We start from the raw sequence: 16,575 nt of genomic DNA, 5'->3' as shown, positions 1-16,575 counted from the left end.
TTTTAAAACTTCACAACGTTTTAGCCTGGATAACTGTACTCGGGAGTTTGTTCCACTCATCCACAACTCTATTACCAAACCAGTGCTTTCCTATATCCTTCCTGAATCTGAATTTTTCCAACTTGAAACCAATTTAGATAGACAATCAGATAGACAATTTTAGATTTAGAAATGATATAGGAAAGTATTGGTTTGGAAATAGGGTAGTTGATGAGTGGAACAGTCTACCTAGTAGGGTTATTGAGGCTAAAACCTTGAGTAGTTTCAAATTTAGGTTGGATAAACACATGAATTAGAGGGGTTGGATTGGAGTGGGACTTGCACGCGAGTTAATACAATTATCAAAGCTTATTGCTTGGGTAGAATTGAAAATTGGGTTGGGCAAATATTTTGTCAGTGGGATGGATTGTGAAGGAGCTGCCTAGTATGGGCCATCAGGCTTGCTGCAGTGTTCCTCCTATCTTATGTTCTTATGTTCTTATTGCTGCGAGTCCTGTCTTGGCTGGAAATTTTCAGCATGCTATTTACATTCCCTTTATTTATTCCTGTTTTCCATTTATACACCTTGATCATATCTTCCCTAATTCTATGCCTCTCGAGAGAGTGCAGATTCAGGGCCCTCAGTCTATCCTCATAGGGAAGATTTCTTATAAATGGGATCATCTTTGTCATCCTTCTCTGTACATTTTCCAGAGCATTTATATCCATTCTGTAATACGGTGACCAGAACTGAGCAGCATAGTCTAAATGAGGCCTAACCAAGGATATATAGAGTTGAAGAACAACCTGAGGACTTCTATTATTTATACTTCAAGATATGAAGCCAAGAATTCTGTTAGCTTTATTGCGAACACTAATGCACTGTTGTCTTAGTTTTAGATTACTGCTAACAAGAACTCCTAAATCCTTTTCGCACTCAGTAGTATTAAGATCTACATTATTTAGTTTATATGTGGCATGGTTATTTACCTGTCCAACATTCAGAACTTTGTCATTATTAAACCGCATCTGCCACTTCTCCGACCATTGCATCAGTCTATTCAAATCATCCCGTTGTGCAAATTTGCTTATGTCGCTATTTATTCCCTTATCTATGTCGTTTATGTAAATTGTGAATGACAACGGGCCCAACACTGACCCCTGAGGAACACCGCTTGTGACGTGCCCCCATTCTGATTTCTCCCCATTTATGCAAACTCTTTGCTGTCTACACAAATAACCCGCACATAAAAGACAGAAGCTTACGACGACGTTTCGGTCCGACTTGGACCATTGACGTCGTCGTAAGCTTCTGTCTTTTATGTGCGGGTTATTTGTGTATCGTTCCAGTCACGGTATTGTGCCTTTTTGTTATTTATCTTTGCTGTCTATTTGTCAGCAATGCTTCTACCCAGGAAAAAATTTCTCCTCCTATTCCGTGTGCCTTAAGTTTCCTCAATAGCCTCTGGTGTGGAACTCTATCGAAAGCCTTACTGAAGTCCATATACACAATATCATACTCATTACCATGATCTACCTCCTCAAACACCTTAGTGAAAAAAGTTAGTAAATTCGTAAGACAGGAACGCCCCTTTGTAAAACCGTGTTGAGATTCATTAATCAATCTGTGCCTATCAAGATGGCTACGAATTGCTTCGGCAATTATTGATTCCATAAATTTTCCCACTATGGAGGTAAGACTTATTGGTCTATAGTTCGAAGCCAAGGACCTGTCACCTGCCTTGTAAATAGGTATTACATTTGCCATTTTCCACTTATCAGGCACTATGTCAGTTTGTAGTGATATGTTAAAAAGATTAGCCAAAGGTATGCTAAGTTCCTCTTTACATTCCTTTAACACCCTTGCATCTTACATCTTGTCCAACACAAGAATTTAAATTATATGTGACATACATCGCCACTCCACCACCCTTCCTGTTGACCCTATCAGTGTGGAATAGTTTATAACCCTGTATGTAGCATTCAAAAGGCATTTCCCTATCATTCAAGTTGAACCAAGCCTCTGTTATAGCAATAATATTTAAATTACCTGCACTTGCAAATAATCAAAGCTCATCTATCTAATTTCTTAGGCTCCTTAGACTCCTATTTGAATAGTAAACCTTACTGAGCTAGTCATTCGTTCCTCTCTACTATCTCTCTTTGTTTGTTGAGCAATTGCTTTGCCTTTACTAGCAACTTTATTTTGAATGTTCGCTTTTAAACATATCCCTGGGGTATCCTTGTAATATCTGCTGCTTTCAACCCTTGTACTGCAGCCTGATTGCTTCCCACAACAACCCACACCTCTATAACCTATCCATTTAAATTCCTTGACAAGTCATCAATGGCCCCCTCAGTCAAATTGTCTAATGCAACCACTCCAGCCCTAGACAGATGAACCCCATCCCTTGTATACATATCATGTTTGCCATAGAATTTGTTCCAGTTATCATTGAATGGGATTGCAAGTTCCTTGCAGTACCTGTCTAGCCAGCAATTTACACTAATTGCCCTAGATGTCCATTCATTGCCCACTCCCCTTGTAGGCAAGATGCTACATATGATTATGATCCCTTCCTTAGACCTGACTACTTCTGTGATTGACCTGTACTTATCCAGCAGCTCCTGATTCCTGCCCTTCCCAGTTTCATTTCCACCGGCACTAAGACAAATAATGGGCTTGTTCCCATTACCTTACATAACATTATTTTATCCAACCTGCTGACTATCTCACCATCACCAGTTCCTGGGAGGCACAACCTGCATCTGATCTTCCTATCTCAGTTACAAAAAGCACGATCCATATTTCTTACCTGAGAGTCTCCCACAATTAGAATATTCTTACTTTGATTAGCAGGGAAGTCAGTGATACCCTTTATCTCACAAACCACTGAAGTACACTCGTCTTGGAGAACAGAGAACCGATTTCCTACCTTCACATCTACTCTATTAACCTTCCTCATCTTCTTTCTTCCTGAATTATGAACCACTTGCCACCTAAAGTAGCTGCCACTCTTTAACTCACTGCTGGTATCCTTTTCCTCCTTCCCAGCACCAACCATCTCACACTCACTCACAAACCCATCTAGGAGAAGCTTCGGGAGGAGCAGTGGGAGAGATACAAACTTCTTTATTTATCGTCCGATTTCTTTCATTTTTGGTGTATGATAAGAATCATCTACAGAGTATATTTTGCCCAAGTTGCAATAAAATTGCCAAAAAAAACAGCTAAGAAAAAATTATTTTCCAAAACCATACATGGCAAGCCTTAGGCACGTACTGGCACTACGGGAAGCTGTTTAGACACTATCTACTTACAAAAATTAATAATCCAATTTTTTCACGAAGCTAATTACTGTAATTTATGCTATCTTCATTAAAAAAAATAAAGTTTGTAAGGTGTTTACATATACCAAAATATCTGCCTTTTACCCTTACACAAATCAAGAATAAATTGTGATATTTTAGAAATGACTTCACCAGCTTGTAAAACAGTCATTGTTTTATGAGGTCTGTGAAGTGCATTGCATTCCTATCATGATTAATAACAGTATGACAGGAATTAAATGTATAACTTACTTCAGAGATATTGAGGAAAACATGCACGCGCGCCGATTTTTTTTCCCCTAGAATATAGCTATTTCCAGTTTTATGGTGCATTACGAGTGTATATCACAGTTAGTCCTGTAATACACTCCGTTTTCTCCAGAATAAATACCCAGGAGGGGAGAAGGGAAGATTGACTATCCCCTGGAAGGTAACATGATATCAGTGTGGGACGGCTGGGTGTCTATGCCAAATATTATTCATTCTGGAGTATTGACCATGTTTCTATGCCATTTATATTGCTTATTATGTCATATTAGATCAATTTTGATAGCTAAATAAGCCGTAGTGTTGATATTATGGTAAAAATAAAATATTTTCCCTGCATCTCGAGACTCGGGAATTCCTGCTGACGTTAACGAATCTTCTCTGATGGTTCCTGATTGGCTGTCAGATTCTGTATTAGCTCGGCCCATCTCTTTTCATGCCAAATCATCAATTATTATACTAGAAAGAATAATACAAGAAATAAAAGAAAAAAATGGGGAAAAAAATTAAAATTGTCGACAGACGAGCAGGCATGCTATGGCTGGTCATGTGACCCTACATTATAAATGACTATAATTCCAAGTAGGAACATCATAGAACATTGATTCTTGTACCCTGGTGTTGCCAAAGATATAAGCTATTTTTCTATATGATTAACTCAATTTCCATAACTTTTCGATTTAGTTTTTCACTCGCGCATTGTGGACCACCCGCCCCCTCTTCAGCCTAATTTCTTCCTAAAGAAGTAGAATCTCCTTCTTGAACACTTTAACCAGAGATTCCAAGACACTACAGCAAGCCATGGTCTCGGTAAGACCCCACTAATTCTCAAAAGAACCTTAGAAAACTTTACCTTATTATAAGCGCAATTTAATTTATCCTAATCCAACTATATATTTTTTAGATAAGTTTACAATAATTTAATAAAAAATAAGCAAAATGAAATATATTTTTCTCGTTAAGGTCAGAATAATTTTGCAAAATTATTGTGTACACAAATTTTTGCTTGCGTTATTCAGCAAGAAGAGCTTTGCTCCTTAAGCCAAAATCTCAAGTTTTACCTATTCGGCAAGACACATCTATATATTATGCAAAAATTGCATACAAGTGATACAAGCTGTAAAACAATAGCGGGGGGAGCTGAATAATGGCCCTAGGCTCTTTGTGTTGCAATCAACACATCATCAGGAGCTTGCAATGTTGCAGGTCCAAGCAAATATGCTGGAGTGAGTCAGACAGGAGGCATGAGGCAGGCAGAAAGTGCCCTATAGGCATACCAATATCCACAGCCAGAAAAATGGCCAGTCCACATGCACTGATATTGTAATAGTAGCTTAATGAACGTAATGTGTCAATTATCAAAAATTCTGTCAGACTATTGCCAGTGATATAGATAGCAACTCTACAAAAGCTGTCGATTTAAGGAGACATATTTAAATGGAGGCATGTATATTATACGAAGGGAGACAGTAGACAGTGGATATGATATAAATGACTTTACATACCAAATATAATATATCTCGTAATAATCTTATGAATTTGCTCACCTCTGGAAGAGGGGCCCATTTAAAGGAACTCATTTAAAGGGGAGGCATCAGTAATTTCATGGAAGAATGCCCTGTTTTACTGAGCACTTGTCCTCGACTTGCTATCTTATTTGGAAAAAGAATTAGATGAGTTCTCCTTGCCTTTTGAGATAAATACCATTATTGAACTTATTAAGATGTGTGTAGTAGACTAAGTTTGAGTTTGAGGGGAAATACTACGCTTAAAGACAGGGAATGGCTAAGGGTAATTCACAGTCTCCCTTACTGAGCAGTCTAATAAAGAATTCTCTCCAACAGTGTGTTGGTGGTGTCTACAGAACTGGTTGCAACTGTTGTAACTTATGCTATGTTAAGGAAGGACACCAGTGCAACTAATGTGACATTTTATTGTGGCAACCTTTCGCTCTCCAGGAGCATTTTGAAGCAGGTACAAACAATACATAGACACAGAGGGTATATATAACCTTATGTGGGACAGACTTGCAAACCTCTAGGTGACAGGAAATCACAACACTGTTTCTCGATGTACTGCACATGAGTCAACTGAGATTTTCATCCACATTAGAGCTTGCGAAAACCCAGCAAATTGGTTGGAAGCAAGTCATTGTCCCTTGTTCTTCAAGGCTTGAACAGAATATTAAAGAATCGATAATTATTAAGTTTGATAAGTGTTCATTATACAATAGCAGTGGCGGGATGTTGAAATTGGATTTGTTTTTAGTTGAGGCAATTGTACATAACTAAAAAATCAGGATATTATACTAATGTGTTGGACGGTCTTAAAAGTAGTACCACACCGAGGAATTAGTGCCTATTTTTCCTGCCTTTTCCAATTGTTAAACCAATGTTTGCCTCAGAATCCTGTGGGATAGATAAACTAGGGCCAAATTCCTTGATACTGCAGATGCTTTTCTTTAAATGGATCCATCTTCTGGAGGTACAAAAATTCCTAAGACTATTACCAGATCTATCTATATTTGGAATGTAAAGCCATTTATATCATAACCAGAAGTGAGTTTAACTCGGCAGTTTTCCTTTGATATCTATATCACTGGCAATATAGTTATTATTATATGTAAAGTTATGTATATCATGGCATCGTCTGCCGAATTTTTGATAACTGCCATGTCACTTTCTCTAGGTTACTATTACAATATCAGTGCTTGTGAGTTGGCCGTTTTTCTAGTGTTATAATATTCAATCTTTCTATGGATACTGGTATTCCTAGGAGGCACTTCCTGCCTGTCTCATGCCTTCTACCTCTCTGACTTACTCTAGGAAGGGCTCTCTCTGTGACCGCATTTGCTTGGACATCCTCCTCTTTCCTGCAACATTGCAGGCTTCTCATATTGTGTTGATTGCAACACAATACATATATATATATATATATATATATATATATATATATATATATATATATATATATATATATATATATATATATATATATATATATATATACATCCTAGGTAGTAGGTTGGTAGACAGCAACCACCCAGGGAGGTACTACCGTCCTGCCAAGTGAGTGTGAAATGAAAGCCTGTAATTGTTTTACATGATGGTAGGATTGCTGGTGTCTTTTGTCTGTCTCATAAATATGCAAGATTATAGGTACATCTTGCTACTTCTACTTACACTTAGGTCACACTACACATACATGTACAAGCATATATATACACACACCCCTCTGGGTGTTCTGCTATTTTCTTTCTAGTTCTTGTTCTTGTTTATTTCCTCTTATCTCCATGGGGAAGTGGAACATAATTCTTCTTCCGTAAGCCATGCGTGTTGTAAGAGGCGACTAAAATGCCGGTAGCAAGGGGCTGGTAACCCCTTCTCCTGTATAGATTACTAAATTTAAAAAGAGAAACTTTTGTTTTTCTTTTTGGGCCACCCTGCCTTGGTGGGATACGGCCGGTTTGTTGAAAAAAAAAAAAAAAAAAAAAAAATATATATATATATATATATATATATATATATATATATATATATATATATATATATATATATATATATATATATATATATATATATTTCAACAAGTCGGCCGTCTCCCACCAAGGCAGGGTGACCCAAAAAACAAGAAAATCCCCAAAAAGAAAATACTTTCATCATCATTCAACACTTTCACCACACTCACAAATTATCACTGTTTTTGCAGAGGTGCTCAGAATACAACAGTTTAGAAGCATATACGTATAAAGATACACAACATATCCCTCCAAACTGCCAATATCCCAAACCCCTCCTTTAAAGTGCAGGCATTGTACTTCCCATTTCCAGGACTCAAGTCCGACTATATGAAAATAACCGGTTTCCCTGAATCCCTTCACTAAATATTACCCTGCTCACACTCCAACAGATCGTCAGGTCCCAAGTATCATTCGTCTCCATTCACTCCTATCTAACATGCTCATGCACGCTTGCTGGAAGTCCAAGCCCCTTGCTCACAAAACCTCCTTTACCCCCTCTTTCCAACCCTTTCGAGGACGACCCCTACCCCTCTTTCCTTCCCCTATAGATTTATATGCTTTCCATGTCATTCTACTTTGATCCATTCTCTCTAAATGACCAAACCACCTCAACAACCCCTCTTCTGCCCTCTGACTAATGCTTTTATTAACTCCACACCTTCTCCTAATTTCCACACTCCGAATTTTCTGCATAATATTTACACCACACATTGCCCTTAGACAGGACATCTCCACTGCCTCCAACCGTCTCCTCGCTGCTGCATTTACCACCCAAGCTTCACATCCATATAAGAGTGTTGGTACTATTATACTTTCATACATTCCCTTCTTTGTCTCCATAGATAACGTTTTTTGACTCCACATATACCTCAATGCACCACTCACCATTTTTCCCTCATCAATTCTATGATTAACCTCATCCTTCATAAATCCATCCGCCGACACGTCAACTCCCAAGTATCTGAAAACATTCACTTCTTCCATACTCCTCCTCCCCAATTTGATATCCAATTTTTCTTTATCTAAATCATTTGATACCCTCATCACCTTACTCTTTTCTATGTTCACTTTCAACTTTCTACCTTTACACACATTCTCAAACTCATCCACTAACCTTTGCAATTTTTCTTTAGAATCTCCCATAAGCACAGTATCATCAGCAAAAAGTAACTGTGTCAATTCCCATTTTGAATTTGATTCCCCATAATTTAATCCCACCCCTCTCCCGAACACCCTAGCATTTACTTCTTTTACAACCCCATCTATAAATATATTAAACAACCATGGTGACATTACATATCCCTGTCTAAGACCTACTTTTACCGGGAAGTATAGTCCCTCTCTTCTACACACCCTAACCTGAGCCTCACTATCCTCATAAAAGCTCTTTACAGCATTTAGTAACTTACCACCTATTCCATATACTTACAACATCTGCCACATTGCTCCTCTATCCACTCTATCATATGCCTTTTCTAAATCCATAAATGCAATAAAAACTTCCCTACCTTTATCTAAATACTGTTCACATATATGCTTCAATGTAAACACTTGATCTACACATCCCCAACCCACTCTGAAGCCTCCTTGCTCATCTGAAATCCTACATTCTGTCTTACCTCTAATTCTTTCAATTATAACCCTACCGTATACTTCTCCTGGTATACTCAGTAAACTTATTCCTCTATAATTTTTACAATCTCTTTTGTCCCCCTTCCCTTTATATAAAGGGACTATACATGCTCTCCGCCAATCCCTAGGTACCTTCCCCTCTTTCATACATTTATTAAACAAAAGTACCAACCACTCCAACACTATATCCCCCCCTGCTTTTAACATTTCTGTCATGATCCCATCAGTTCCAGCTGCTTTACCCCCTTTCATTCTACGTAATGCCTCACGTACCTCCACCACACTTACATTCTGCTCTTCTTCACTCCTAAAAGATGGTATACCTCCCTGGCCAGTGCATGAAATTACCGCCTCCCTTTCTTCCTCAACATTTAAAAGCTCCTCAAAATATTCTCGCCATCTACCTAATACCTCCCTCTCCCCATCTACTAACTCCCCTACTCTGTTTTTAACTGACAAATCCATACTTTCCCTAGGCTTTCTTAACTTGTTTAACTCACTCCAAAAATTTTTCTTATTTTCATTAAAATTTCTTGACAGTGCCTCTCCCACTCTTTCATCTGCTCTCCTTTTGCACTCTTTCACCACTCTCTTCACCTTTCTTTTACTCTCCATATACTCTGCTCTTCTTATAACACTTCTGCTTTATAAAAACCTCTCGTAAGCTAACTTTTTCTCTTTTATCACACCCTTTACTTCATCATTCCACCAATCACTCCTCTTTCCTCCTGCCCCCACCCTCCTATAACCACAAACTTCTGCCCCTCATTCTAATACTGCATTTTTAAAACTATTCCAACCCTCTTCAACCCCCCCCCCCCCCCCACTACTCATCTTTGCACTAGCCCACCTTTCTGCCAATAGTCGCTTATATCTCGCCCGAACTTCCTCCTCCCTTAGTTTATACACTTTCACCTCCCTCTTACTTGTTGTTGCCACCTTCCTCTTTTCCCATCTACCTCTTACTCCAACTGTAGCTACAACTAAATAATGATCTGATTTATCAGTTGCCCCTCTATAAACATGTACATCCTGGAGCCTACCCATCAACCTTTTATCCACCAATACATAATCTAACAAACTACTTTCATTACATGCTACATCATACCTTGTATATTTATTTATCCTCTTTTTCATAAAATATGTATTACTTATTACCAAATTTCTTTCTACACATAGCTCAATTAAAGGCTCCCCATTTACATTTACCCCTGGCACCCCAAATTTACCTACTACTCCCTCCATAACATTTTTACCCACTTTAGCATTGAAATCCCCAACCACCATTACTCTCACACTTGATTCAAAACTCCCCACGCATTCACTCAACATTTCCCAGAATCTCTCTCTCTCTCCTCTACACTTCTCTCTTCTCCAGGTGCATACACGCTTACTATAACCCACTTTTCACATCCAATCTTTATTTTACTCCACATAATCCTTGAATTTATACATTTGTAGTCCCTCTTTTCCTGCCATAGCTTATCCTTCAACATTATTGCTACTCCTTCTTTAGCTCTAACTCTATTTGAAACCCCTGACCTAATCCCATTTATTCCTCTCCATCGAAACTCTTCCACCCCCTTCAGCTTTGTTTCACTTAAAGCCAGGACATCCAGTTTCCTCTCATTCATAACATCCACAATCATCTCTTTCTTATCATTTGCACAACATCCACGCACATTCAGACTTCCCACTTTGACAATTTTCTTCTTCATATATATATATATATATATATATATATATATATATATATATATAGTCTTTTTTTTACCATATTAATGATTCTTTTCTAATGCTCTTTCAGAATTCGTTGGATTAAGAAGATCTTTCCAAATTTAAAAATCATCCGTGAGACTGAAGGATACATGACAGATTTACTGAGATTCATTGAGGTAATATATGTCAGTCTTTTTATGTGTGCGTGTGCATGTGTGTGTGCGTGTGCATGTGTACTCACCTATTTGTACTAACCTATTTGTGGTTGCAGGGGTCGAGTCCTAGCTCCTGGCCCCGCCTCTTCACCGGTTGCTACTAGGCCCTCTCTCTCCCCGCTCCATGAGCTTTATCAAACCTCGTCTTAAAACTGTGTATGGTTCCTGCCTCCACTACGTCATTTTCTAGGCTATTCCACTGCCTTACAACTCTATGACTGAAGAAATACTTCCTACTATCTCTCTGACTCATTTGTGTCTTCAACTTCCAATTGTGGCCTCTTGTTTCTGTGTCCCCTCCCTGGAACATCCTGTCTTTGTCCACCTTGTCTATTCCACGCAGTATTTTATATGTCGTTATCATGTCTCCCCTGACCCTCCTGTGTGTGTGTGTGCATGTGTGTGTGTGTGTGCATGTGTGTGTGCGTGTGAGCTTTTATTCTTGAAGTGGAAATTCAACAAAATATTGAGTGACAGGGACCCAGACTAAGCCCAGTGTTGTTGGGAAACAAGAAGTGTTGCCATTAGAGGGAAGCAGTAAATTGTATTACTGACGAGTAGAGAATCCTGGACTACCATGAAGAGTAACCGTAGTGAAGGGAGTAACCTAACTAGGAAAAAAAAATACCAACAATGAGAATTCACATGAAACAAATTTAATTGTAAGTGTATGGGAAAAGTAGCGTAGGCCTAGCTGCTGTGTGAGTGATAAAACAAAGATTCCAGTATAATGCAGTGAAAAGAAAACTGTTTCTTGAATAAATGTAGTGTATATCCTTTGTGATAACCAATGTACAGGAGGGTGATAAAATACTAGTGTTAAAATACCATGAAAAAGAAATAGTGAAGTGTGGCAGTATCAGACAATTTCCTCTTCCTGGTGTTGACAGGTGTTTCAATGTACCCACAATAATTTGAGTTATCACATATATTGAAATGACTAGGATACCGATTCATAGTGGAAAGACTAGTGAATCTAGTGTCAGTGAAACGACTCGAGGATAGTGATTAAACATAATGGAAGTGTTTTTAAGCTAAAATGTGGCATCGCATGCGAGAAGTGCCACGTACCCTGGGTAGTCTGTTACGGCCATACATCTGGCAGCAGTGCCACAGTCATACCACAAACCACCGTATAACACCATATACCCCACACAACAATAACTCAATCTTAGAAAGAAAACATGCACTTTACTTTCTGTGTGTGTGGAAATTGGGAAATGTACCTGAACAGGAAAGGTGAGTGTGATGCTGTACACCATAAATGTTTTTGATGGATAGAAAGTCTCCGTATTAAATACATCCTACATACACATGTACTGACCCTCTATCACCCCACCACTTGAATGCAGAGCAGAAAGGTAATGTGGATATCAGGTTTTCGTGGCACCCTGATTGCAGTAGGATACAGGCAAGATGGCAGTATGGTGTACCTGTGGGACATGTTTAAAGGTCCTTGGGGGAAAATTCAGAATCAAATGCAACCTTTGTTTTTTTAAACATCATGTCTCTTGTGCAATAAGAAACACTGCACCCATAAACGACATCCAACTAGCAAGGTGTTTCTGGATTTGCAATAAGGATATTGAATTTTGGACAGGTATTGGGAAAGTACTCAGGAGGTTAATAAATAATAAGCATAAAAACAATGAGGAACTCTTGGATAGTCTACCCAAAATACATACGGTACATGGGAGAATGGAAAAGAAGCAAAGTTTAACAATCAGAATGCTGCCCAGATTACAACAGTTGACCCAATAATAGACACCCACTGGAAAAAATACAGGAAACATAAACATCAGCTAGGTCAGCCCCTAGTCCTAGGACTGATCCAGACTTAGCCCCCAGCCTTAGTGCTGATCCGGATTCGGCTATAAACTACCACAGCCACCACAATCAGAGACCCAATTGCAGATGTAGTAGAAGAGGAGTCTTCTTCCGGGGAAAATGTTGGCCTTGTGAAAACACAAGGCAGTGTCTCAGTGTCTCTGGCTTGGCTACCGAAGACTGTTGTGCAGTTCTAGGATCTGCACAACTTAGGGATACGTCCACCACATATTTTATCCAACCAAAAGCAAAATGGTGCAAATTTTATGCATGGAATATCTGTAAGTATGGAATATCAGGAAATCAAATGGGACATACAACTCTAAGCATCCAAAGAAATGCTGCGACCTCTTGTCTAAAGGAATGTGTCGTTCTGCCTCTTTCAAATTCTTCCACCCTGAGATATGCCACTCTTCAATCCTCAAAAATCAATGTTGCAACACCAGCTGCCCTGCTTACCACTTAAAAGGAACCAGGAGGTACACTCTCCATAAAAAAAAAAAACAGTTATGACAAGTTCGCTCCAAGTGAATTTTTAGTGGCAAGAAACGAAGAAAGAAAATAGAAAGAAATAAGAAATATAGGTCACCACCTTGGAGCCTTGCTGGACTCGAGGCACCACCAGTTCCCCCCCCCCCCTCCCCCCTCCCCCCCCTCCCCCCTCCCCCCATTATCCCTCCATAATTACAATTACTGTCGCCAACAACACATTCCTCACAACCAACACGAAACACGACCTCATTTATATTTCCTAATATACAGGGCCTTAAGGCATCCACCAACAATAAAATACCTTTCATCGGTGGACTTCAAAGGGAGTTAAATGCAATATTTGTAGCTTTCACAGAGATCCATGAAAAAGATCACTTTGACAGTGAAATATGGATAAGTGGGTACAACCTTTTGAAATGAGAGAGAAAGAACAGGCAACAAAGGTTGCCCTGTATATCAAAGAGTCGACAATTTGCACAGAAATTCTAAACACCACAAATGATGTAGTTGAAGTTCTAGCAATAAAGATCGAGAACCCAAACTTAATAATTGTGCTTGTATATAAGCCACCAGCTGCAGCTTCCCAACAGTTTAAGGAACAGCTATTGAAAATTGTATACTATCTGGAAAACCTTCCAGCCCCATCTCCAAACATCTTGCTGCTTGGTGATTTCAATCTAAGTCATACAAAATGGAAGACCTAAAGTCCACCGATGAAAGGTATTTTGTTGTTGGTGGATGCCTTAAGGCCCTGTATATTAGGAAATATAAATGAGGTCGCGTTTCGTGTTGGTTGTGCAGACATACATACACAGGAGACCTGGCTGGCAAAATGCATACAGCTATGAGGGTACCTTCACCAAATTCAACTTTAACAACAACAACATCAACAACTGGTACCACGTAAGCCATGTTCTAAATGAAACTTGTTGGGAAGATATCTTAAATAACATGGACCCTAACCTGTGCCTTGCAGCTGAAGTATGTTCAGGGCATATTCCTCTACGACAAAAAGAAGAGAAGTAAACAGGAGAGAGAGAGAGAGAGAGAGAGAGAGAGAGAGAGAGAGAGAGAGAGAGAAAATGCAAAGAATCACTGAGCGCCTCAAGAATGCTAGAGTATCTGAAACACGGAAGGAAGCGCTTACCTGGGAAAGGGAAAATGCTGAGCTAAAGTTGAAGGACTCGAACAGGATCCAGGAGAGACAGGAGGAGCTAAAAGCGATTGGTGAAACTGAAAGAAGTTCGAAATATTTATTTTCAAATGCCAAAAACAAGGGTCACAACAATGTCATTAGTACATCCGCGAGGACAGTGATAATGAGAACATTCAAAACAAGAGATACCAAGCCAATGACGATCCTTTTTAATTCACTTGTTCTCTCTACGCTAGAATACTGCTGTACATTAACATCTCCATTCAAGGCATGTAAAACTGCAGATCTAGAGAATGCACAGAGAACCTTTAACTTCACCTTAACTACTGGGAATGCTTGGAAGCATTTGACCTGTACTCACTGGAAAATCCTAGAGGGACTGATCCCTAATCTGCACACAGAAATCACTTCCTACGAAAGCAAAAGGCATGGCAGGCGATGCAACGTTCCTCCACTGAAAAGTAGGGGCTCCGTTAGTCCACTAAGAGAAAACACAATAAATGTCCGGGGCCCAAGATTGTTCAACAACCTCCCACCAGTCATAATGGGATTACCAATGTACACCTGGTTATCTTCAAGAGGGAGCTGGACGGATACCTAAAGCCAGTGCCTGATCAACCGGGCTGTGGCTCGTACGTTGGACTATGTGCGGCCAGCAGTAATAGCCTCGGTGATCAGGCCCTGATTCACTGGGAGGCCCGGTCATGGACAGGGTCGCAGGGGCGTTGATCCCTGGAATACCCTCCAGATAATCCAGGTAACTTATTTGTACTCACCTATTTTTGGCTGCAGAGGGTCCACCACAGGTCCACTCTCTCCCTGCTCCAAGAGGTTCATCGTACCTTTTCTTAAAACTATTTATGAGTTATCAAAGCTTATTTCTTGGGTAGCATTTAAAATGGATAGTGGAAATATTTTTGTTAGTGGGATTGGGTTTGTGAAGGAGGTTCCTTTACTGAGCCAGTAGACCTACTGAAGTGCTATTCCTTTCTTATGCTCTTATCTTCTACTGGCACATGCTAGGCAGGTCCAAGTCACACTCACTTATGAAGGAAGGAGCACTGCTGTAGGCCCACGGGACCAAGTTAGCTGGGTCTAACTCACACCCTCACCCACTCATGTACTTTTCTAACCTATTTTTAAAGCTAAACAAGGTTTCAAGCTACAATGACGCTACTTGGGAATTTGTTCCACTCATCCACAACTCCATTACCAAACCAATACTTTCCTATATTATTTCTAAATCAAAATGTTTCCATCTTGTAGCCACTGCTGCCAGTCCTGTCTCGGAGAGAAATTTTTCGCACGTTATTTACATCGCCTTTATTTATTCCTATTTTTCACATATTCACCTCAGTCATATCCCCTCCAACTCTACACTATTAGATTCAGTGCTCTCAGTTGATCCTAGTAAGAAAGTTTTCTGATAAATGGGATCGAATTTTTCTTCCTTTTCAGTACGTTCTCCAGCGCATTTTTGTTATTTTTTTAATAAGGTGACCAAGACTGTGCAGCATAATCTCTTTGAGGCCTCACCAACGATAGAGTTGAAAAATTACCTGAGGAATCGCTTCAGATTACTGCTAACCACAGCTCCTAAAACTTTTTTTAAATTTATTATTAAGTTCATAAAAGCCAGTTGCCACTTCCCCGACGACTTCTTCAGTCTGTTCAGATCTTCCTGTATAGCTCTAGTGTCCTTATCAGAATTAATCCGATGGCGTATTTTGGTGCAATCGGCAAACTTACTTTTCTTACTATTTATTCCCGAATCTGTTGTTTTTGTTGTTATTTATTCCCAAATCTGTGTCCCTTAAATATACTGTAAACTGTCTGACCCCTGTGACGAGCAGAGTTCCACAAAGGTCAATCATAGGGTAGGTGCTGTTTCTGGTATATGTGAATGACATGACGGAAGGAATAGATTCAGAGGTATCCCTGTTTGCTGACAGGTGGTACTACAAAGGGATCTGGACACACTGCAACTCTGGTCCATAAACTGGCGCCTGGAGTTTAGCCTCGCCAAGTGAAAAGTCATGAAGATTGTCTGGGAGATCACAGACAAAGTACAGGCTAGGGGTTCATAGCCTACAAACCTCACTCAAAGAAAGGGATCTTGGGGTGAGTATAATATAGAGCACATCTCCTGAGGCACACATTAACCAGATAAATGCTGCGGCATATAGGCACCTGGTAAAACCTAAGAATAGCATTTTAATGCCTGAGTAAGGAATCATCATGATTCTGTATACCGTACTTGTCAGGCCCATACAGCAGCCCATGCAACCCATGCAGCCCATACAGCCCATGTAGCCCATGCAGCCCATGCAGCCCATGCAGCCCATGCAGCCCATGCAGCCCATGCATCCCATGCAGCCCATGCAGCCCATGCAGCCAATGCAGCCCATGCAGCCCATGCAGCCCATGCAGCCCATGCA

The 16,575-nt window shown here is 39.7% G+C and overlaps 1 protein-coding gene across 1 annotated transcript in view; it reads left to right on the top strand.

The window, feature by feature from the left end:
- The window catches only part of LOC128693801 (cytochrome P450 2J6), a 247,607-nt gene that overhangs the window by 172,649 nt on the left and 58,383 nt on the right, over positions 1-16,575 (top strand). The window contains exon 7 of the mRNA XM_070091246.1: positions 10,536-10,623. Within this exon, the coding sequence (XP_069947347.1) occupies positions 10,536-10,623 (88 nt within the window). The remainder of the gene's footprint in view (positions 1-10,535; positions 10,624-16,575) is intronic.

The sequence above is a fragment of the Cherax quadricarinatus genome, chromosome 34 (genome assembly GCF_038502225.1).
Source record: "Cherax quadricarinatus isolate ZL_2023a chromosome 34, ASM3850222v1, whole genome shotgun sequence".
In the NCBI taxonomy this organism is placed as follows: domain Eukaryota; kingdom Metazoa; phylum Arthropoda; class Malacostraca; order Decapoda; family Parastacidae; genus Cherax; species Cherax quadricarinatus.
This window is presented reverse-complemented; position numbering and strand designations above follow the sequence as displayed.